The 25,259-nt window shown below is 44.8% G+C and overlaps 1 protein-coding gene across 1 annotated transcript in view; it reads right to left on the bottom strand.

The window, feature by feature from the left end:
* Positions 1-4,901: 4,901 nt before the first annotated feature.
* The window catches only part of LOC120049168 (protein piccolo-like), a 106,672-nt gene continuing 86,314 nt past the window's right edge, over positions 4,902-25,259 (bottom strand). Inside the window, exon 27 of the mRNA XM_038995396.1 lies at positions 4,902-5,168. Within this exon, the coding sequence (XP_038851324.1) occupies positions 4,902-5,168 (267 nt within the window). The remainder of the gene's footprint in view (positions 5,169-25,259) is intronic.

Genomic DNA, 25,259 nt, shown 5'->3' with positions numbered 1-25,259 from the left:
AGGTGCAACTGTGTAATGATCATGCTGTTTAATCAGCTTCTTGGTATGACAGGTGGCTGGATTATTTTTGGCAAAGGACAATGCTCACTAACAGGGAAGTAAACAAATTTCTGCACAACATTTTAGTGAAATAAGCTTTTTGTGTGTGGAACATTTCTGGGATCTTTTATTTCAGCTCATGAAACATGGGACCAACACTTTACATGTTGCGTTTATATTTTTGGTCAGTGTATATATACAAATATTTTAGGTTGATTATAATTCCATTACAATCTTTCAAATGCAGGAAATGAATCACCTATGCCTCTGCTGCCATTCATTCCAATTAGACTGGTTTTGGATTACTCCCTGACCAAGATGTCTGCCATTTTCAGCCCATTAGGGTTTAGGACGTAACCCCTCTAGTATTTTAATACGACCGCTAAGACTTATACCTAGCCTATAGCCTAGGGTTCCCCAACTGGTGGCCCAATTTTATTTGCCCCAGACAGAAAAGACCTGGACATAAAATACTTTAAAAACACCAGAAGAAACAGTGAATCCAATTGATTTTGGAAATATGTTCCAAAGTATTCCCACTCAAAACAGAGAGATACAGTAGATGTCATCGTAAAGCAAGGTTTGAACATCTGTTTGGGCTTCTGGAGGTTAATTTGCAGTCTCAAATGATCTGTAATTATATTCCGTCCCCCTGACAATCCGCTCAAGAAAGAAATCGTCATGCGGCTACATCTAGTAGATGATCCTTGCTACAGCCCATGTTCTATTTTACATTTGTGTTCCGTGAATCAATTGACTACGCTGGGATTTTGTCACCATCTGCAACTCAGCCTGTATAGCCAGGCTGGTGACTGTCTGCAGAAAACACTGATTGAGCCTGTCCCCCAAATGACACCCTATTCCCTATGTAGTGGACTACCATGGGGCTCTGGTCAAAAATAAGTGCACTATATATTGAATAGGGTTCCATTTGGAACACATCTAGAGATTGGATTCCTCTAAACAAACAACCCGGAAACAAACAACACAGATAAGATTTGAAACCCAAAACGCTTCTCTTTCCCAGAGGTCAGTGTAGTTTTGTGTAGTTTTGTTTGTTTGGAACTCAATTGAAGATACAGTGATAAGAGTGAGCGGTTGAGCTTTGTTTTAACAAGTGCCAGTGGGGAATTGCAGCCTTTGAAGTTTCAAGTTGACTCAACTGAGATGGTGGTTCCCTGTTTATGAACTGAAATAAAAAGGAATGCCCAGTGTAGACTTTACCATGTGACACTCAACGTCATCTGTGGACACATTGGCGGTCTCTGAATGACACAAGCACTCGAATTCTCCTGCCTGGAAGCTATATTACAGTGAGAGACATAATAATGAAGTCCCTTCCTGGTTCAAGAGGACTATTGGGCAGTTGTCACAGTATCTGGACATTTTGATGATGAAATGCAGTCAGAACCCTTCGCTGTTCAATAAACTCAGCAAGTCCATCTCCAGCCCAGTGGCCCTGGGCTACATTGGTCATTGCTATCGGGCCCTGTGACCAACAGTGTTTAATCCCGTCTCTCTGATAGCTGCCCTTGCTATGTGATCCATCTGCTGGAAGGGGATTATGTTGGAGGTCACGGTGGGAGAGGACTGTTCTCAGCAGCTGGATGATCATGTTGGAGGTCACGGTGGGAGAGGACTGTCCTCAGCAGCTGGATGATTATGTTGGAGGTCACGGTGGGAGAGGACTGTCCTCAGCAGCTGGATGATTATGTTGGAGGTCACGGTGGGAGAGGACTGTTCTCAGCAGCTGGATGATTATGTTGGAGGTCACGGTGGGAGAGGACTGTCCTCAGCAGCTGGATGATTATGTTGGAGGTCACGGTGGGAGAGGACTGTCCTCAGCAGCTGGATGATTATGTTGGAGGTCACGGTGGGAGAGGACTGTTCTCAGCAGCTGGATGATTATGTTGGAGGTCACGGTGGGAGAGGACTGTTCTCAGCAGCTGGATGATTATGTTGGAGGTCACGGTAGGAGAGGACTGTTCTCAGCAGCTGGATGATTATGTTGGAGGTCACGGTGGGAGAGGACTGTTCTCAGCAGCTGGATGATTATGTTGGAGGTCACGGTGGGAGAGGACTGTTCTCAGCAGCTGGATGCATATGGGATCAATATCATGCCAAATGTATTTTGAACACACAGCATGCATTTTGTATTCGTGTATCATGATCCGCACAAATAAGTACCAATCCACAAATGTAAATCACTTTCCACAAATGTAAATCACTTTCCACAAATGTAAATCACTTTCCACAAATGTAAATCACTTTCCATAAATGTAAATCACTATCCATAAACCAACACCTTTTGATTTATATTAGTAAATCGATATCTTGCATTATAATTTTTTTTATAACTGCAGATATGCAGGTCATTTCCAAGGGCCTTAAGTAAAATGACTACCATAAAGATTTGCACATAAGAGAGATATGCGTAAACATGACAGATATGGCAAACCTGCAACTCCATATTTGGAAGCGCTTAGGTCACCTGACTTTTGGCAGGGATTTGACCACAAGAAAAATACAAAAAGTTATCAAGCGTAGAAAGCTATTTTTTATTGGTAGAAAAAAGGTTTGTACCCGTAGAAGCGATTTCTATAAATCGCTGGCAGCTTCTTGTTCGGCCATGTTGATGCCTGCCTTTCAAGGCTGCAGAAATTATAGTAGGGTAACCATAGTATGTTAACCAGATGTGTAACCGTAGTAATCGCCCTAGATTACTCTATATTTGCAACACTGTGATTACAAATCGCTTTCTACGCGTGATAACTTTGTATTTTTCTTGTGGTACTGGGGCCATGTCCCATTGCGTGATAACTGTGTATTTTTCTTGTATGTTTGTTGTGGTACTGGGGCCATGTCCCATTGCGTGATAACTGTGTATTTTTCTTGTATGTTTGTTGTGGTACTTGGGCCATGTCCCATTGCGTGATAACTGTGTATTTTTCTTGTATGTTTGTTGTGGTATTGGGGCCATGTCCCATTGCGTGATAACTGTGTATTTTTCTTGTATGTTTGTTGTGGTACTGGGGCCATGTCCCATTGTTTGATAACTTTGTATTTTTCTTGTATGTTTGTTGTGGTACTGGGGCCATGTCCCATTGCGTGATAACTGTGTATTTTTCTTGTATGTTTGTTGTGGTACTGGGGCCATGTCCCATTGCGTGATAACTGTGTACTTTTCTTGTATGTTTGTTGTGGTACTGGTATGTCCCATTGTTTGGCTTGTTTGCCACCTCCGCTGAGTTGACGCCTCTCCATACCGTGACGCTCTCTGTTGAATGATTCCTCTCTTCACACCCCTCCCCGGGCCACAGTCCCCTGGGATTGACTGAGGGATCAACATATGCAGTAATTTGTGACTCCGCAGAGCATTAATCCACCACCCCACACCAGTCTCCTCCGGAGGAGGATTTTTCAGTCCTCCCTTTTGTTTGTTGCACTGGTGGAACGGACACGGGGCGAGGTCACCCTTCTACCACCTAATGATAGTTTACGACCCCAGAGGTCGTCTGTGGTATTGCTGGAGTAGGGTGACGTTTTGGCCTAGATGTTGATCTTGGGTCAGTTTAGCATATTCTAATGGTAAAGTTAGGATAAGGGGAGGGGAAGCTGATCCTAGATCTGTACCCAGGGGTAACTTCACCCCTGAGTCCCTCAATGGTATTGTTGGTCAGACTCCTCTCGCCTTCAATCTTTGTTACCGCCCAGGTATGACGGACAGCGACAGGACCCTGACTGGCTGAAATGGACTACTAATCGGATGTTTTCACACGTGGTACAAGAGGAAAAATATGTTTTGCATCCACCCCCTCACTCCCACCCCTTTTTCTCCCTGATCCACCTCTCTTGCCTTCAGCTGCCCAATGTGTTGTCTTTCCATCTCACTGGCCAGAGCTTCAGCCCTGATCTTCTCCATGGAGCATGATAGGAAAGGCTGGCCCTCCTTCTTTGGATCCCCCACTGGATCGATACTTCCCCCTATCGGGAGGAGCTGCTGCATCTCTAACACCTGGATGCCATAAGTCTGACATTTTTCTATGGGTGCTTTGAGAGCCATGTTCAGTAAACCCCCAGCAGACAGTGGAAGGTCAGCAGAGCGAGAGGGGCTGCAGGGACGAAGCAGATAGGGTCCACTGAGACGTGCCCCAAGCATGTCTCCCGCATCCGTGTACGGCTCAGTTAATGAGGCAGAGGAGGTGAAGTCACCCTTTCTGTCTGTCTGTGTGTGACTGAGAGAGTGAGAGAAGAGAGGGAAACGATCCTCTATCTATCTGTCTGTGTGTGACAGAGAGTGTGAGAAGAGAGGGAAATGATCCTCTATCTGTGTGTGACTGAGAGAGTGTGAGAAGAGAGGGAAATGATCCTCTGTCTGTCTGTGTGTGACTGAGAGAGTGAGAAGAGAGGGAAATTATCCTTTGTCTGTGTGTGTGTGTGTGACAGAGAGAGTGTGAGAAGAGAGGGAAATTATCCTCTGTCTGTGTGTGTGTGAGAGAGAGAGAGAAAGTGTGTGTGAGAGAGAAAGTGTGTGTGTGTATGTTTGCGTGTGCCCAAGTTAGGTCATTTTGTTTGCTCTGATACAGGGCCCTCACAGTTGTAACCCAGCCTTCGATATGCTGGCGGATCAGCCCCCCTGAGTAGTACTATGGAACTCACCAGTTCTGTTTCTGCCCCCTCCACCGTTCTGACAGGCGTCTCTCAGCACATACCTCTCACCGTTTGAGGATTATCGTCTCCCTGGGGGTTGAGTGGGTGGACACCTTCGCTGGAGATCAAGCAGGATGAATTCCCCATTTCCCCTGTGTCAGCACAGTGGTGTCAGCACAGTGGTGTCACAAAGAACAGAGCTGACAGTTCTCCTACCGTGGCTGTGTGATTTGACTAGAGGGGGAGAGATGGGGCTTGAGAAGGGGAGCGATGGCGCTAGAGGCGGGAAGAGCGATGGCGCTAGAGGCGGGAAGAGCGATGGCGCTAGAGGCGGGAAGAGCGATGGCGCTAGAGGCGGGAAGAGCGATGGCGCTAGAGGCGGGAAGAGCGATGGCGCTAGAGGCGGGAAGAGCGATGGCGCTAGAGGCGGGAAGAGCGATGGGGAGAGAGATGGGGCTAGAGGCGGGAGAGAGATGGGGCTAGAGGCGGGAGAGAGGTGGGGCTAGAGGGGGAAATAGATGGGGCTAGAGGGGGAGAGAGAGGGGGCTAGAGGGGGATGCTTTTGGAATGTGGTGGGGGAGGGGTGTCATCATCATCTGCAGGGCCTGGGGTTGATAAGAGGCAGCAGCTCTAATGGAATCTCCGGCTGCTCACTTCCGATGCCTGGCTACTTGTCATGTGACTATGGAGCCGCTGTCTCACCACAGGAGGAGTTATCTTAAAGGAACATGGCCGCTCACCAGTGAGATTCTCTCTGAGTGGAGGGGATTAGGGCAGGCAGGTGAGGAGGACCACTATGGGTGGAACACAGTGTAACGATGTGCAGTATTCTCCTTGCACTGTGGGGACGGCTGTATGAGCCTGTATGATGTCATCTTCTTGTGAATGGGGGACTTGATGCAAACTACCCCAGCCATCCGAAAAGGGATTTACTTTCAGACTTTGGCAGGGAGGCCTAAATACAAGATTAAGTGCATTTGGGGTCTTTGACAGATTTGTTCATAGTGGTTGATTTAACAAGACACATGTTGTTGCCTGCAGTTCCTTCCTACAAGTGTGAGTGAAGATGCAGTACATGATTCTAAAGACGATTCACTCTATGATTATTATGCAGCAGAGTCATTGTTTCACATGTATTTGGAATAAACATGAAATTGATATTTGAATATGTGAAATAATTAATCAATTAGTAATACATTATTTAAAAATATTACATAAAAACTGTATGTGAAATCCTACCGAAACGCCATAATAATACGGTTGAAGATTACTCTGCACCTTAATAGAGTCTGTTCTGTGAACCTCCATTTCAGCAACCAGCAGACAGTCTGCACGGAGGAGACGGTTTGGCTCTGTAATGTCCACAGGCCCAGACACTCTGTTTTTATGTGCACAGGCAGACCCAATCCATGTGCATGTGGTCTCTCAGCCTGCCTGCTGGCTAATGCACATCTAATGTTCTCTCTCTCTCTCTTTCTCTCTGTGTACTTAAAAACACATGGTGAAATTGTCACAGAGATGATTGCCTGTTCCATATTGTATGAGGTGGGATGTAAACGGATTTGTTCGACCGCTCGCGCATCTGTCTTTCAGTGCTCTCCTCCCTGATGTACGTATCATGTCCTATATGATGACACTTGGTGTGAATGTCATTTTTCTTTGCCGACTTACGGGATTGGTCATGCTCTGTTTGCGCGTCAGAGGTTGGTGTTCACCACGGCGCTGTTTCTGATGGCAGAGCACGTCCTCAGAAACGTGTTGCACCCCAGTGTGTGTCAAGGTTTCATTTCCTGCAACAAGCCCTGAACTGTTTTGACAGTGACACCTACACCAGGACTGGTTTCAAAGCCTCTGCGTTTTGTTTGAACATTGCTGAAAACACACTGAAGAATATGACTCAGCATGGCATTATTTAGTAGTGTGTTTGAGCTTAGTGAGGCGTCTGAATCACTGACAAAGGCCACAAATTACCACACTGTTTATCCAGCAATTAATTCATGTTAAACGCTTTTGTAGGACTCAGATTTGTATGGGAAACGATTCACTGTTTTCTCTCATTTGAATAATCTTCATGTTCACGTTGCCACCATGGCTGTGATAATTGTTCTAGGAGGTAATTACATGCTGCAGGACACATGAAAATGGAAGCTGTACAGAGTCTGGATATTCGTATGGTGTCATGGCGGGGAACTCCGTAGAATTGGGGTCCTTAGGCGACCTCCAAGGAAAGCAAACAGAGACAGCGGGCTGGAGAAGGAGGGGCACGGGGGCAGCCTGGATTGATGAAAGATGCAGTAATTGCTCCCGCATGTGATTCTTCACTGTGTGTGTTCAGGCTTTAGAACAATGGCTAGACGGACAGATGAAGCATTGCATTGTTTTTCAACGTTCCAGAACGTAGAAGATGTTCTTATTCTCTCCTGTTGTCTCTAAGAGGATTCCAACACCGTTGTCATCAGTTTAAGAAACCGCCCTGTGATGGTCAGGAGGAGGAGTTGAAGAGAAACAGCCGCTATGACCCTACCTGTGGGGCCCAGAGCTATACAAAGAGGGCAGTATGTTACTATGGGGGGATGCTCTGGTTTTAAAACACTGTTTCCATGGCAATGTGTCCTTTTCCCTTACAGGGCAATTCCACCACTTTTCAACTTCATTATTTCCAGCACAACACCAGTGTCTATATCCTGTTTGTGAAAACAGAGCATTTCTAGGTTTTCTAGAAACATCATCAAAAGTTAACATAAAAAAATGTGATTTTCAAACTCTGAGATTCACGGTGACGTGGGGAGCAACAAAATATGTCTAGAAACTCGATGCAAGTTTTGAAAAGCACTTTTTTCCTGTTATTCCTGCTCTGTGATGTCACAGAGAAGTACAGTGGCAAGAACAAGTATGTCAACCCTTCAGAATTACCTGGATTTCTTCATACTTTTGTCATACAATTTGGTCTGATCTTGATCTAAGTCACAACAATGGACAAACACAGTGTGCTTAAACTAATAACACACAACTTATTGTAGTTTTCTTGTCTATATCGAATACATAATTTAAGCATTCACAGTGTAGGCTGGAAAAAGTATGTGAACCCCTAGGCTAATGACTTCTCCAAAAGCTAATTGGAGTCAGGAGTCAGTCAACCTGTAGTCCAATCAATGAGACGAGATTGGAGATATTGCTTAGAGATGCCCTGAGTTTGCTATTCACAAGAAGCATTGCCTGATGGGAACCATGCCTCAAACAAAAGAGATCTCAGCAGACCTAAGATTAAGAATTGGAAAGGGTTTCAAAAATATTTCTTAAAGCCACGATGTTCATCAGTCCACGGTAAGACTATAAATGGAGAAAGTTCAGCACTGTTGCTACTCTCCCTAGGAGAGACCATCCTGCAAAGATGACTGCAAGAGCACAGCGCATAATGCTCAATGAGGTTAAGAAGAATCCTAGAGTGTCAGCTAAAGACTTATGGAAATCTCTGGAACATGCTAACATCTCTGTTGACAAGTCTACGACACGTAAAACACTAAACAAGAGTGGTGTTCATGGGAGGACACCACGGAAGAACCCATTGCTGTCCAAAAAAAAAAAGCACCTGGATGTTCCACAGCGCTACCGGCAAAATATTCTGTGGACAGATGAAACTAAAGTTGAGTTGTTTGGAAGGAACACACAACACTTTGTGGAGAAAAAAAGGCACAGCACACAAACATCAAAACCTCATCCCAACTGTAAAGTATGGTGGAGGGAGCATCATAGTTTGGGACTGCTTTGCTGCCTCAGAGCCTGGACAGCATGCTATCATGTACGGAAAAATGAATTCCCAAGTTTATCAAGAAATTTTGCAGGAGAATGTTAGGCTATCCGACCGCCAATTGAAGCTGAACAGAAGTTGGGTGATGCAACAGGACAACAACCCAAAACACAGAGGTAAATCAACAACAGAATGGCTTCAACAGAAGAAAATGTGCCTTCTGGAGTGGCCCAGTCAGAGTCCTGACCTCAACCCGATTGAGATGCTGTGGCATGACCTCAAGAGAACGGTTCACACCAGACATCCCAATAATATTGCTGAACTGAAGAGGAATGGTCCCAATTTCCTCCTGACCATTGTGCAGGTCTGATCCGCAACTACAAAAAACGTTTGGTTGAGGTTATTACTGCCAAAGGAGGGTCACCCAGTTATTAAATATTTTTCCACCCTGCACTGTGAATGTTTATATGGTGTGTTCAATAAAGACATGAGAAAGTATAATTGTTTGTGTGTTGGCTTGGGCTCGCACAGAACCCCATCACAGATTGGCCTATTGTCTGGACTGCAGGCCAGGGGGATTGTGGGGGAAGGAAGTGTGAATACATTCCCATAAACCCCAGCAGTATCCCAATGGACGTCTACCTCAGTGCCTCTAATCCAAACGGACAATTGCAAAGACAACCTGTGACTGCTAGGCCCGACATCGAATTAACCGGTTGGAATTCCCATTGATCGTTGGACATCCAAGCCTTGGACTCCTTGCTCCCAGGGTCTGTTGGAAATGGTAAAGTGGTTGAACAAAGACTCCAGTTGTAGGAGCCAGAGCTAAGACATCAATATTCGTTTTTTACCTTTTTGAATAGCCTCTGGCTGTAGAGTGCTATTTTTCCTCCAACCTCGTTGACGGGATCCTTCGTGGGGCATTGTTTTCTTCTTCTTCCTACTTGATGGCATTGAAACGGTCAGCGCCGGCATCTTATATAGCTTACGCCGTGTATGCCAACGGCGTTCCCAGGAATTCTGTTTAAAGTTCCTATAGGCAGCTTGTGAAGAGTCTCTGGGCTGTGACATATGGATATCCATTAATCATGTCTGCCAGTCTGTCGTCGCATGTTGGTTTTTGTGGCTTCCTGCTTCCTGTCAAGGATAGCTGTGGTGCTTGCCCGGCCTCTTCAGCGAAGAGTAATTCAACCTGCATTGTTCATCGTTCTCTCTTTTTATTTTTTTTGCATATGGGTCATGTTGCGGTGGGTTATTTTGGCAGGCGATACAGGAGCACCTCCTGGGTTTTATGCAGTTTGAAGTAGGTCAGCTTTGTCTGTAGTTTATGGAACAACCTCTTTTCTGGATCATCACCAACAGTCCACTGAATGTCAGCAGCTCCACTGTGATGTCAGAATGGCAGTTCAGTTTACAGCAGAAATATTCCTCTACAACACAATAAGGTAAATGTATTATTGTTTTATTATTTCGACATGATTGTTTTCAATTTCATTCTAGAGTTTCGGACTCATTGTGAGGTGACTGACATGGGTGAACAGGACAAGTTCCACCCAAAGGTGGTGGTTCGGCGCCAAAAAAGAGCCGTCTCTCGTCACCTCCCCGTCGGCTTTCTCCTCACTGATGTCCGTCCACATTCTGGAGACGGAGAAAGTGATGATGGGGCTTTGCCTCTCTAATTGGTTGTTTCCATGCCAACCACTCTGAAGGTTTGACTTCATCGCTGGCTCGCTTCCTTTGTCCTCTCCGGTTTCAGTGTGGTCGACTCTTAAGACCAAAACCGACTCTTTAGGCTCTGCACGCTTTTTCCACCATTTGGCTTTTGCGTGAAAATCAGAGCGGGAGGCGATTCAAAGAGCTCAGTGGAATTACAACATGTGGGAGGGACAGTGGAGTGAATCTGTCAGCAACTTCCTGCCGCCGCGGCGCAAAGCTCACGCTATTTCAGGCCAGCTTGAAACAGAGAAAAACCTCAACAAACTCATGAGAACACTTTCTCTTCTCTCTCTCTCTCTGATTTTTGGAAGGTCTCCGTTTCTCTGTGTGCACGGCACGTTACTGTTTGCACGTTCAGATCTGATTGTTGCCCTTCCTATCTCGGTCAGGGCTTTGTGAGAAAGTTCCCATGATGCTCAGAGAACAAAGACCGCGAGGAAGGTGAAGTTTAATAGTTCCTGCCATTTAAGCACACTGTTTACATGAGACTGGACTGGGACCGTAGGGGAGAATTGCTTTGGCCTTCTTGGCAGCTGCAGCGGTATTGATGGAAAGCGATGCTTAGTACGAGAAGGAGGGTTTGGTTTACATTTCTGTTCCTGTGGGAGTCTTTTATTATACTACATCAACATGTTTTCTTGTTCACCAGCTGTTCCTTATCATTATAATCAGGTTATAAAACTGAAATGTCCATGTAGTAAAATAAAAGACTCAAAGGCGAGCCTGAATGTGGAGTCATGGGTGCTTGATATACTGACAGATGCCAACACCTTTAGGTCCCATTTTATATAATGAAATGCAAATGTGGAGATAAATCCGGTGTGTGCTATTTACCTTCTTTACCACCCACACTCACATTATTGACTCTCCAAACAAATTGTATACAGTGTTGCTAGCCTACCGTCAATACAAATCCTCATGCTGAGGGGGAATAGTTTCACTGATATGACAACGGTTGCGTTTCACATTGTTATTGTACCTGACTGACACATGGTTGTTGGCTCTCAACACGCTGTTGTTGCCTCCTCAAGCTCGCTGGGTGGCAATTAACATGTTTTCCTTCTCCATTGTCTGGCCCAGGGTGAACGTCAATGAACCTGCAGCCATTGATGGACAGGGAGCATTTATTCACAGTGGTTTGATGTACTCGGATGTTGCTCTCTGGACATTATTACGATCGTCCATTGTGCCTGGCGGAAGCTCAGGCTGTTATTGCAGCAAGGTACGTAAGCACATGCAATATGCATGAGACCGTTGGACAATGGAGGAGAAGAGAAACAGAGGAGAAAAAAATGTAAGCGTATTTTTAATAGAAATGGTGATGGACTGCCACGCTGGACGGCGAGCAGTTAGTAGCCCAGCGCCTGAGGCTTCTTCCATCTCTCTTCTGATGATGGTGCTAGATAATGTACTCTAAACCTAAAGGGCCGGTCTCCGAGATGCTGAAGTACCTGGTGCTCGAGTGGCAGCAGTGAGGTGTATCTGCCTCTGGGGGTTAGAGGTCAGCTTTAATTGCCTCTGCCTGTGTGGAAACGCAGTTTGGTTTTAGAGCTCAGGTTCTCTTGTATTTGTGAATATAAAGTTGAAAGTTTCATAATAACATTACAGGGATGGTTTGTATGATAAACAACACCTTGTAGGTAGTAATGCAGTCTGTGTGGTCTTTGATGCTCAGCATGCCGTTATATTCAGTTTTAGAAATCCAGATGGCTTGATGTTTATGCCTCTCTCCAAATGCAATATTGACCTGGCGAAGCTACAAATATTTTCCTTTTTTCCTCCCTGTGAAATCACACTGCACATGCTTGTAAACAATCCTCTTCCCTTTCACCCCTCGGTCCTCGGTCCTAGGTCTGAAGGTGAGACCCAAATGAAATGGAACCCTGTTTTCTATGTAGTGTACTAGTAGCAGGGAAATATATACTTTTTTTACAGAATTTTTGACCCTCCTGTACACATTTTGAGGGATTATATATATATATTTTTTAAAGTACATCATTTTTTTTATACTAAACTGAATGTCAAACCTTTATATTCACATTAATAAGCAATTTTGTCAAATTTTAAGGAAACAAATATGTATGTTCCTCAAGGTGTGAGAGAGATCCATCGCCATCCATCAATGAAACCCTACTCTCAGCACAAAAGCTACCCAGATCCTCAGAACATGTGAATGGGGTTTTAGACACTGTTTAACACTGCCCGTTAAGAAGTCACATCCTATCCTCAGAGGAATAGACTTGTTTCATTCAGGAGGCTCAAACGCATGTAGGCCACAATGTTCTCCACATCCATTTGCTTCTCTCTCCTGAATTCCACTTCATGTAGAACGTTCTTCTTTGTTGGGGTGTGTCCCAAATGGCTCCCTATTCCCTATATAGCACATTATATTTAACCAGGGCCCATCCAAAGTAGTGTGCTATGTAAGGAATATGGTGCCATTTGGGACGAAGCCTTGGTGAGCTTAACCCTGTTCCACTGATTTTGAGGCACTTTGCAGCGTGAGCTGGAAATAGTCTTGGGGGGGGCAGTGGCAAGAGTGTAACTTTAATACCCACAATGACTTTACTCCTCTTCCCTTTCAGCCCTCCTGTGTGTGTGTGAGGAGAGAGTGAAGTCACCCTCCCTGCCCCTTGAAGCGTGAACACACCAGCTAGCCATCCTCCTCACATCATCATCATCATTCTGCCTGTGACTCTGTCTGCCTCCCAAACGGCACTCTGTTCCCTAGGGTTCCATTTGGGACACAGTCTTGTGAAATGATTGTGCTTGATTAATGGAGTGCGCTCGTCGTTAAAGCGCTGGACGAGGAGCTGCTGGAGTGGTCCAACCTCTCTTCAGCTGTCCAGGAAAACATTATTGGGTCACCTACTACTGCACTGCAGTCTCTCACTGGACTGTTTGGTGCTGCTGAGCTGTCCTGCTAGCTGTTTGGATATTGGCTGGACAGGACTGACCTGTCCTAAAGCTCGCCTCCCTCTGTTAATTTTCTCCCTCCCCTACCTCCCTCCCTTCCTCCACTGGCTGGTCGGGGGAGGCTTTGGCAGTGAGTCAAGGTCCACGTCCCAAATGGTGCCCTGTTACCTTTGTATTGCACTTCTTTTGATCAGGGCCCATAAAGTAGTGCACTATTAAGGGAATAGGGTGTCATTTGGAATGCTGACATGGAGTCGGGAGTTGGATGTCGGGGATGAGACTGTCTCATTATCACAGGCTTCCTCTTGGCTCCCCTCCAAGCCTGGCCTGAGTCTGGCTCTCTCTGGCTCCTCCGGACACAAGCTGGAGCGCCTCAGCTGTCACCTCTCTCTCCCTCTGTCTCTCTCTTTCTCGCTCCCTGTCCCTCGGTCTCTGTACTCTTTTTCTCACTCTCCCTCTACCTCTCTTCTCTCTCTCTTGGTCTCTCTCCTCCCTGTCTCTTCTGTCTCTTCTGTCTCTTCTCTCTCTCTTGGTCTCTCTCCTCCCTGTCTCTTCTGTCTCTTCTCTCGGTCTCTTCTGTCTCTTCTGTCTCTTCTGTCTCTTCTCTCGGTCTCTTCTGTCTCTTCTGTCTCTTCTCTCTCTCTTGGTCTCTCTCCTCCCTGTCTCTTCTGTCTCTTCTCTCTCTCTTGGTCTCTCTCCTCCCTGTCTCTTCTGTCTCTTCTCTCTCTCTTGGTCTCTCTCCTCCCGGTCTCTTCTGTCTCTTCTGTCTCTTCTGTCTCTTCTGTCTCTTCTGTCTCTTCTGTCTCTTCTGTCTCTTCTCTCTCTCTTGGTCTCTCTCCTCCCGGTCTCTTCTGTCTCTTCTCTCGGTCTCTTCTGTCTCTTCTCTCGGTCTCTTCTCTCGGTCTCTTCTCTCGGTCTCTTCTCTCGGTCTCTTCTCTCGGTCTCTTCTCTCGGTCTCTTCTCTCGGTCTCTTCTCTCGGTCTCTTCTCTCTCTTCTGTCTCTTCTGTCTCTTCTGTCTCTTCTGTCTCTTCTGTCTCTGTCTCTCTGTCTCTCTGTCTCTCTGTCTCGGTCTCTCTCTGTGTGTCTCGGTCTCTCTCCTACCTCTTTCTACTCTCTGTCTCTCTCCTTCTCTCCCACTCTCGTTCTTTATCTCTGTCTGCCTCCTTTCTCTACCTCTCATTTGCTCTCTCTCTTTCTCTTTCTTTCCACCAGTGCCAGATACTGTCCATAAACCTCTCTGTTACTTTGGGCCCTCTGTATGCTGGCCAACCACCAAAGACACGATGGAGGACATCTCCTCCCTTGATTCAGAATGACAGCTCACCAACAAACTTAAAAAGCTCCCCAGACAGGCTCCCCTTAAGAATCCCCCAGTGCTTATTTACACATTAAAGCATTCGTACGGGAGGGTCCTGCTCAACAACCCCCAACACTGTCATCACACACCAATTAAACAACGCTTTTTATAAAACCTTGTGTGCCGCTCGCCCATATTTCAAAACATTCCGAGACCCAAAACATGGCTCCCCTTACAACCAGCCAAATCAGATTGGCTGTCAGATGGAGCGCCCATTATGCTAGGCCGGATGTTTAAAATGCCCTCCCCGGTGACTGGCTGAATTTAGAAAGAACCTGGTTAAACAGATCAATTAAACAAGGATGGTTTGTTGTCCTCAGACCTGGGTTCATATACAGTTAGAAATCTTTTAAATATCTTCACTATTTGCGCTAGCCTGTCTGGAGTGCCAGATGGGTTTGCAGTTTTGAGACTATTATATTGGTATATTAAGTCAGGCAAGTTCAATGAAGCACAGATAAAGTATTTTAAAGGTACGCTCAGCGTTATGACGTTCCCATGAGCAGCACTGCAGATATTGAGCTGAGTGCAATGCCAGACTTTGCTATCACACAGAGCGCATGTCCATGTGCACAAGGCACTTCACACTGCTTCAACATGGTATCTACGGTACCAAACCGCGCGGAAGTTAACCTTGCACTCTTAGTTGTTGCAGAAATCGGCACAATATTGCAATTTCCTTCATGCATAGCTGAGTCTACATTTAAATAATTTAAAATAGCATTTGAACTCAGGTCTGGTTGTCCTTTATGAGCGGTGCATGATGTCCACTCTACTGTACTCTACTCTACTGTACTCTACTCTACTCTACCCTACTGTACTCTACTGTACCCTACTCTACTCTACTCTACCGAGTGGCGCAAAGGTCTAAGGCACTGCAACTCAGTGCTAGAGGTGTCACTACAGACCCTGGTTCGTTTCCAGGCTGTATCACAACCGGCCGTGATTGGTAGTCCCATGGGGCGGAGCACAATTGTCCGGGTGTGGCCGGTGTAGGCCGTCATTGTAAATAAGAATTTGTTCTTAACTGACTTAGTTAAATAAAGGTTAAATATATAAATAAATACCCTACTGTACTCTACTCCTTTATGAATGGTGGATGATAGCCACTTCTCTACTGTATTCCTTTATGAAGGGTGGATGATAGCCACTACTCTACTCTACTGTACTCCTTTATGAATGGTGGATGATAGCCACTACTCTACTGTATTCCTTTATGAAGGGTGGATGATAGCCACTACTCTACTCTACTGTACTCCTTTATGAATGGTGGATGATAGCCACTACTCTACTGTATTCCTTTATGAAGGGTGGATGATAGCCACTACTCTACTGTATTCCTTTATGAAGGGTGGATGATAGCCACTACTCTACTGTATTCCTTTATGAAGGGTGGATGATAGCCACTACTCTACTGTATTCCTTTATGAATGGTGGATGATAGCCACTTCTCTACTGTACTCCTTTATGAATGGTGGATGATAGCCACTACTCTACTGTACTCCTTTATGAAGGGTGGATGATAGCCATACTACTCTACTGTATTCCTTTATGAATGGTGGATGAATGCCACTACTCTACTCTACTGTATTCCTTTATGAATGGTGGATGATAGCCACTTCTCTACTCTACTGTATTCCTTTATGAATGGTGGATGATAGCCACTACTCTACTGTATTCCTTTATGAATGGTGGATGATAGCCACTTCTCTACTGTACTCCTTTATGAATGGTGGATGATAGCCACTACTCTACTGTACTCCTTTATGAAGGGTGGATGATAGCCATACTACTCTACTGTATTCCTTTATGAATGGTGGATGAATGCCACTACTCTACTCTACTGTATTCCTTTATGAAGGGTGGATGATAGCCACTACTCTACTGTATTCATTTATGAATGGTGGATGATAGCCATACTACTCTACTGTATTCCTTTATGAATGGTGGATGATAGCCATTTCTCTACTCTACTGTACTCCTTTATGAATGGTGGATGATAGCCACTTCTCTACTGTACTCCTTTATGAATGGTGGATGATAGCCACTACTCTACTGTATTCCTTTATGAATGGTGGATGATAGCCACTACTCTACTGTATTCCTTTATGAATGGTGGATGATAGCCATACTACTCTACTGTATTCCTTTATGAACAGTGCATGATAGCCACTACTCTACTGTATTCCTTTATGAATGGTGGATGATAGCCACTACTCTACTCTACTGTACTCCTTTATGAATGGTGGATGATAGCCACTACTCTACTCTACTGTACTCCTTTATGAATGGTGGATGATAGCCACTACTCTACTGTATTCCTTTATGAAGGGTGGATGATAGCCACTACTCTACTGTATTCCTTTATGAAGGGTGGATGATAGCCACTACTCTACTGTATTCCTTTATGAAGGGTGGATGATAGCCACTACTCTACTGTATTCCTTTATGAATGGTGGATGATAGCCACTTCTCTACTGTACTCCTTTATGAATGGTGGATGATAGCCACTACTCTACTGTACTCCTTTATGAAGGGTGGATGATAGCCATACTACTCTACTGTATTCCTTTATGAATGGTGGATGAATGCCACTACTCTACTCTACTGTATTCCTTTATGAATGGTGGATGATAGCCACTTCTCTACTCTACTGTATTCCTTTATGAATGGTGGATGATAGCCATACTACTCTACTGTATTCCTTTATGAATGGTGGATGATAGCCATTTCTCTACTCTACTGTACTCCTTTATGAATGGTGGATGATAGCCACTTCTCTACTGTACTCCTTTATGAATGGTGGATGATAGCCACTACTCTACTGTATTCCTTTATGAATGGTGGATGATAGCCATACTACTCTACTGTATTCCTTTATGAACAGTGCATGATAGCCACTACTCTACTGTACTCCTTTATGAATGGTGGATGATAGCCACTACTCTACTGTATTCCTTTATGAATGGTGGATGATAGCCATACTACTCTACTGTATTCCTTTATGACTGGTGGATGATAGCCACTACTCTACTGTACTCCTTTATGAATGGTGGATGATAGCCACTACTCTACTGTATTCATTTATGAATGGTGGATGATAGCCATACTACTCTACTGTATTCCTTTATGACTGGTGGATGATAGCCACTACTCTACTGTACTCCTTTATGAATGGTGGATGATAGCCATACTACTCTACTGTACTCCTTTATGAATGGTGGATGATAGCCATACTACTCTACTGTATTCCTTTATGAATGGTGGATGATAGCCATACTACTCTACTGTATTCCTTTATGAATGGTGGATGATAGCCATACTACTCTATTCTACTTCTTTATGAACAGTGTCTCGGCTCCCTAAGTTACATCATGTCTTAGACATTTGTTTCTCTAGATTCTGCAGGTGAGGCTGTGCATCAGAGGAGGGAAAACCAGACCTGGGTTCAATATTATTAAATACTTTATCTTAGATTGATTGAGCTTGCCTCACACAATGGAACCACTAGAATAGTGACAGAATAGAAGCACTCCAGGTAGACTAGAGCAAACGTTAAAAGAAAGTATTTGATCCCAGGTCTGGGGAAAACAAAGCGTTCAGTACTGTTCCCTTTCCCGTCTGCAGTTAAAGACACATCCCACCGCCGCTTATCTTCCAGGGCCCAGAATATTGGCGAAAAGCAAGAGTTTTTTTAGAGGAGAGTACAACAAGAGATTGTCCTCTGCTCTCTGTGAGGAAGGGAGAGATGTGCAAGGTCACTGTGCTGGCGTGCACAAGGACGGCACTCATTGTTCTGCCAGCAGTGGAGATGACGGAATGCAGAACTACTTAGCTACTTCATATAGTGTACACACACACACACGTGTGCACACACACCAAAGTGTCCCGCTGTCAGCGACGCGATTAAAAATGAGGGATTGGTTTCTGGGGATGACAGATTTATCATTTCTCTCCTTATCGTTTGTGTTCCGTGCTTCATGTCTTCATGGTGGATAATATCTCTTTGTTTCCTGGGAAGGAGCCGTGTGCTATCTGTCTGGACCGGCGGCAGCACATCACACACCCAGAGTGGTGCTTAGTGAAACCTCTTGACAACAGAGGTCAGAGTAAATGGGCATCCTCCTGAACTTGACTAGATGAGCAACCAGAAACAATGGCTAAGTCCTAAATGGCACCCTATTCCCTATATAGTGCACTAATTTAGACCAGAGCCCTATATAGGGAATAGTAGAAGTAGTGCACTATAGGGAATAGGGAGGTGTTTCACGTGGACCTAAACCTCACTACTAGCCTCACTGCTGCATATGGACTGTGTCACATCTCCTCTGTGTCCTGTCTGGACAAACCGGCACATCTCCTGTTATCTCTGTCCTAACTGGACAAACCGGCCATGTTTAAAGCCTTGGCACAGCAGCCCCGTGCAAAGGCTATCCATATCCCTCTCTGACATAATAATATATGCTGTTTAGCAGATGCTTTTATCCAATACATTTTAAGTATGGGTGGTCCCGGGAATTGAACCCACTATCCTGGTGTTGCAAGCACCATGCTCTATTAAAGCTAGTTGTGTTTGAGGAACAGGGATGCTCTTTGATTTCAGAGATGCCAAACCTCCCCGGGGGGGAGAGAGAGACATCATTTGCATGCCTATCAGTCCAACCAGCTAAGCCTCCATGGATTCTCTATGGAACACTACACTATGTTGAGTTCAAAGGTTGATCATATGTGTTTGAAGGGATTTGTTCATGGGATTGACTCTGTTTGCTATATTCACCAATTAAGGGGAGAAGCTTCCAGGTTTCATTACCACCGCTGTGATTGTAGCTGTGAATGTGATATACACTCAGCAATGGAAAATGATGCACCAGCGGTGGCAGATGTATGGAGATGTCCCGTTCATTGTGAAGGAGAGATTCTGTATTTGTTTGAAACCTGTCTCCAGTGAGATGCATTGCATTCATTGTCCTCATATCACTTCTGTCTAATCAGCCCTACTGGAAATCAAGCTTCGCTGTGGTCACATTTTAATACTCATTGGAGAAACCCAATCAAGCGGAACCCATGGAGTGCTTCCCCAATGGCACCCTATTCTCTTTATAGTGCACTTCTTTGGATGAGCGCCCATAGAGCTCTGGTCAAAAGTAGTGCCCTATGTAGGGAGTGGGGTGCCATTTGGGACTCACATTGGTCATGCAGAAATGGGCTCCCACCTTCGCATGGGACCAGTTGTGAGAGATGGTAGTGAAAGTCAACAGATTGGAGTAGGAGTGTGCTGGACAGAGCAGGGGCCTGGGGATATATTTGTATGTTTAGCCTGCATATGTTCACTCATCACAGATTACCCAGGAGAGTGGGCAGCAGTCTGGAGGAGGAGAGACCACTGCTGTCTCCTTCTCTCTCTCAATTTGTTCATGTTCTCTTGCTGCTTAGTCTGGTCCTTCTGTCTCTCTCTCACCTTCTCTCTCACTATATGATCTCATCTTCTTTTGCTCAACACTTCACACACTAATAGTCTCTCTCTCTCCCTCTGGCTCTCCCTTTCTCTCTCCATCTCTCCCAACCCCCCTCCTATATGTCATTCTCATTCCCGTCACCACTCCTCGGCATCTCTGACCTTGAATTCAAGATTGCTCAGTGGCGTTAATCGGCTATAAATTACAATCATCGCAATAAGGTGGGGTGAAATAGTAGGCTGGAATGTCTTTAAAAAAATGTATGACCTACCACCACTACCCCCCATGCTGATTCATTGAACTGGGTTTACCTACGAGGTTCATTCTCATTCTATAACATCTTCCTGGGCATCTAGTTTTTGTAAATCTCATCTCAAGTCAGGAGGTTTTTCTCACGGGCGGCTAAGAAATAGTGGAGTGCTAAGCAAAATCAATTGGTCTATTTCACAGGTCTACACTGTGCGTTGAATTGTTGCCCCTGTTGTACCCTGGAAGTACCATGCCTGAATAAATGCATTAGCAACTTGGTCAAAAGAAAGATGAGCTATTCAGAAATAGATGGTTTGATTCTCTGACCTGTAAAGACAGTGTGTGAACATAGGCCTACCTACATTTATATTTGACTTATTTAGCAGACACTCTTTAGTACCTTAGTCACAGTTCATCAGAAAGACCACTGATACCAACTGTTTGTTACTGCACTGCTCAGACCTATATATATATATATGAACTCTGGGAACGTTGAGTTTATTTTCTAGCAGAAATACGCCTGCACAGTTTTAGTACCAGATTATAATGAACAGTACTGTATGGTGTACACTATATATACACTATATTTACAAAAGTATGTGGACACCCCTTCAAATTTGTAGATTCGGCTATTTCAGCCACACCCATTGCTGACAGGTTTATAAAATCAAGCACACAGCCGTGCAATCTCCATAGACAAACATTGCCAGTAGAATGGCCTTACTGAAGAGCTCAGTGACTTTCAACATGGTACCATCATAGGATGCCATCTTTCCAACTTGTTAGTTCGTCAAATTTCTGCCGTGCTAGAGCTGCCCCCGGTCAACTGTAAGTGCTGTTATTGTGAAGTGGAAACGTCTAGGAGCAACAATGGCTCAGTCGCAAAGTGGTAGGTCACACAAGCTCACAGAACGGGACCGCTGAGTGCTGAAGCGCATAGTGCATAAAAATCATCTGTCCTCTGACACAACACTCACTACCGAGTTCCAAACTGCCTCTGTTCGTCGGGAGCTTCATGAAATGGGTTTCCTTGGCCGAGCAGCCGCACACAAGCCTAAGATCACGGTGCACAATGCCAAGCGTCGGCTGGGGTGTAAAGCTCGCCGCCATTGGACTCTGGAGCAGTGAAAACGCGTTCTCTGGAGTGATGAATCACGCTTCACTGGCAGTCCGACCGACGAATCTGAGTTTGGCGGATGCCAGGAGAACGCTATCTGCCCCAATGCATAGTGCCAACTGTAAAGTTTTGTGGAGGAGGAATAATGATCTAGTGGAAAGCCTTCCCAGAAGAGTGGAGGCTGTTATAGCAGCAAAGGGGGGGACCAACTCCATATTAATGCCCATGATTTTGGAATGAGATGATCGACGAGCAGGTGTCCACATACTGTTGGTTATGTAGTGTACCTGCAGGTTATAGTAACCAGGGTTACAGCATCCCTACCAGACTATAATGAACAGTACTGTATGGTGTACCTGCAGGTTATAGTAACCAGGGTTACAACATCCCTACCAGACTATAATGAACAGTATTGTATGGTGTACCTGCAGGTTATAGTAACCAGGGTTACAGCATCCCTACCAGATTATAATGAACAGTACTGTATGGTGTACCTGCAGGTTATAGTAACCAGGGTTACAGCATCCCTACCAGACTATAATGAACAGTACTGTATGGTGTACCTGCAGGTTATAGTAACCAGGGTTACAGCATCCCTGCCAGACTATAATGAACAGTATTGTATGGTGTACCTGCAGGTTATAGTAACCAGGGTTACAACATCCCTACCAGACTATAATGAACAGTACTGTATGGTGTACCTGCAGGTTATAGTAACCAGGGTTACAGCATCCCTACCAGATTATAATGAGCAGTATTGTATGGTGTACCTGCAGGTTATAGTAACCAGGGTTACAGCATCCCTACCAGATGATAATGAACAGTACTGTATGGTGTACCTGCAGGTTATAGTAACCAGGGTTACAGCCTCCCTACCAGACTATAATGAACGGTACTGTATGGTGTACCTGCAGGTTATAGTAACCAGGGTTACAGCCTCCCTACCAGATAATAATGAACAGTACTGTATGGTGTACCTGCAGGTTATAGTAACCAGGGTTACAGCCTCCCTACCAGACTATAATGAACGGTACTGTATGGTGTACCTGCAGGTTATAGTAACCAGGGTTACAACATCCCTACCAGACTATAATGAACAGTACTGTATGGTGTACCTGCAGGTTATAGTAACCAGGGTTACAGTATCCCTACCAGACTATAATGAACAGTACTGTATGGTGTACCTGCAGGTTATAGTAACCAGGGTTACAGCATCCCTACCAGACTATAATGAACAGTACTGTATGGTGTACCTGCAGGTTATAGTAACCAGGGTTACAGTATCCCTACCAGACTATAATGAACAGTACTGTATGGTGTACCTGCAGGTTATAGTAACCAGGGTTACAGTATCCCTACCAGATAATAATAATGAACAGTACTGTATGGTGTACCTGCAGGTTATAGTAACCAGGGTTACAGCATCCCTACCAGACTATAATGAACAGTACTGTATGGTGAACCTGCAGGTTATAGTAACCAGGGTTACAGCATCCCTACCAGACTATAATGAACATGGTGTACCTGCAGGTTATAGTAACCAGGGTTACAGCCTCCCTACCAGACTATAATGAACAGTACTGTATGGTGTACCTGCAGGTTATAGTAACCAGGGTTACAGCATCCCTACCAGATTATAATGAACAGTACTGTATGGTGTACCTGCAGGTTATAGTAACCAGGGTTACAGCATCCCTACCAGACTATAATGAACAGTACTGTATGGTGTACCTGCAGGTTATAGTAACCAGGGTTACAGCATCCCTGCCAGACTATAATGAACAGTATTGTATGGTGTACCTGCAGGTTATAGTAACCAGGGTTACAACATCCCTACCAGACTATAATGAACAGTACTGTATGGTGTACCTGCAGGTTATAGTAACCAGGGTTACAGCATCCCTACCAGATTATAATGAGCAGTATTGTATGGTGTACCTGCAGGTTATAGTAACCAGGGTTACAGTATCCCTACCAGATAATAATAATGAACAGTACTGTATGGTGTACCTGCAGGTTATAGTAACCAGGGTTACAGCATCCCTACCAGACTATAATGAACAGTACTGTATGGTGAACCTGCAGGTTATAGTAACCAGGGTTACAGCATCCCTACCAGACTATAATGAACAGTACTGTATGGTGTACCTGCAGGTTATAGTAACCAGGGTTACAGCCTCCCTACCAGACTATAATGAACAGTACTGTATGGTGTACCTGCAGGTTATAGTAACCAGGGTTACAGCATCCCTACCAGATAATAATGAACAGTACTGTATGGTGTACCTGCAGGTTATAGTAACCAGGGTTACAGCATCCCTACCAGACTATAATGAACAGTACTGTATGGTGTACCTGCAGGTTATAGTAACCAGGGTTACAGCATCCCTACCAGACTATAATGAACAGTACTGTATGGCGTACCTGCAGGTTATAGTAACCAGGGTTACAGCATCCCTACCAGACTATAATGAACAGTACTGTATGGTGTACCTGCAGGTTATAGTAACCAGGGTTACAGCATCCCTACCAGACTATAATGAACAGTACTGTATGGTGTACCTGCAGGTTATAGTAACCAGGGTTACAGCATCCCTACCAGACTATAATGAACAGTACTGTATGGCGTACCTGCAGGTTATAGTAACCAGGGTTACAGCATCCCTACCAGACTATAATGAACAGTACTGTATGGTGTACCTGCAGGTTATAGTAACCAGGGTTACAGCATCCCTACCAGACTATAATGAACAGTACTGTATGGTGTACCTGCAGGTTATAGTAACCAGGGTTACAGCATCCCTACCAGACTATAATGAACAGTACTGTATGTTGTACCTGCAGGTTATAGTAACCAGGGTTACAGCCTCCCTACCAGATGATAATGAACAGTACTGTATGGTGTACCTGCAGGTTATAGTAACCAGGGTTACAGCATCCCTACCAGACTATAATGAACAGTACTGTATGGTGTACCTGCAGGTTATAGTAACCAGGGTTACAGCATCCCTACCAGACTATAATGAACAGTACTGTATGGTGTACCTGCAGGTTATAGTAACCAGGGTTACAGCATCCCTACCAGACTATAATGAACAGTACTGTATGGTGTACCTGCAGGTTATAGTAACCAGGGTTACAGCATCCCTACCAGACTATAATGAACAGTACTGTATGGTGTACCTGCAGGTTATAGTAACCAGGGTTACAGCATCCCTACCAGACTATAATGAACAGTACTGTATGGTGTACCTGCAGGTTATAGTAACCAGGGTTACAGCCTCCCTACCAGATAATAATGAACATTACTGTATGGTGTACCTGCAGGTTATAGTAACCAGGGTTACAGCATCCCTACCAGACTGTAATGAACAGTACTGTATGGCGTACCTGCAGGTTATAGTAACCAGGGTTACAGCATCCCTACCAGACTATAATGAACAGTACTGTATGGTGTACCTGCAGGTTATAGTAACCAGGGTTACAACATCCCTACCAGACTATAATGAACAGTACTGTATGGTTTACCTGCAGGTTATAGTAACCAGGGTTACAACATCCCTACCAGACTATAATGAACAGTACTGTATGGTGTACCTGCAGGTTATAGTAACCAGGGTTACAACATCCCTACCAGATGATAATGAACAGTATTGTATGGTGTACCTGCAGGTTATAGTAACCAGGGTTACAGCATCCCTACCAGACTATAATGAACAGTACTGTATGGCGTACCTGCAGGTTATAGTAACCAGGGTTACAGCCTCCCTACCAGACTATAATGAACAGTACTGTATGTGGTACCTGCAGGTTATAGTAACCAGGGTTACAGCCCACAGAGAAGAGCTGGATAGAGGAGAGAAAGAGTTAACACAGGGAAGAGCTGGACAGAGGAGAGAGAAGAGTTAGACAGCATGAAGAGGCTGGACAGAGGAGAAGAGAAAAGTTAGACACCATGAAGAGCTGGACAGAGGAGAGAGAAGAGTTAGACACCAGGGAAGAGCTGGACA

This window comes from Salvelinus namaycush, chromosome 6 (assembly GCF_016432855.1).
Source record: "Salvelinus namaycush isolate Seneca chromosome 6, SaNama_1.0, whole genome shotgun sequence".
Taxonomy (NCBI): Eukaryota; Metazoa; Chordata; class Actinopteri; order Salmoniformes; family Salmonidae; genus Salvelinus; species Salvelinus namaycush.
This window is presented reverse-complemented; position numbering and strand designations above follow the sequence as displayed.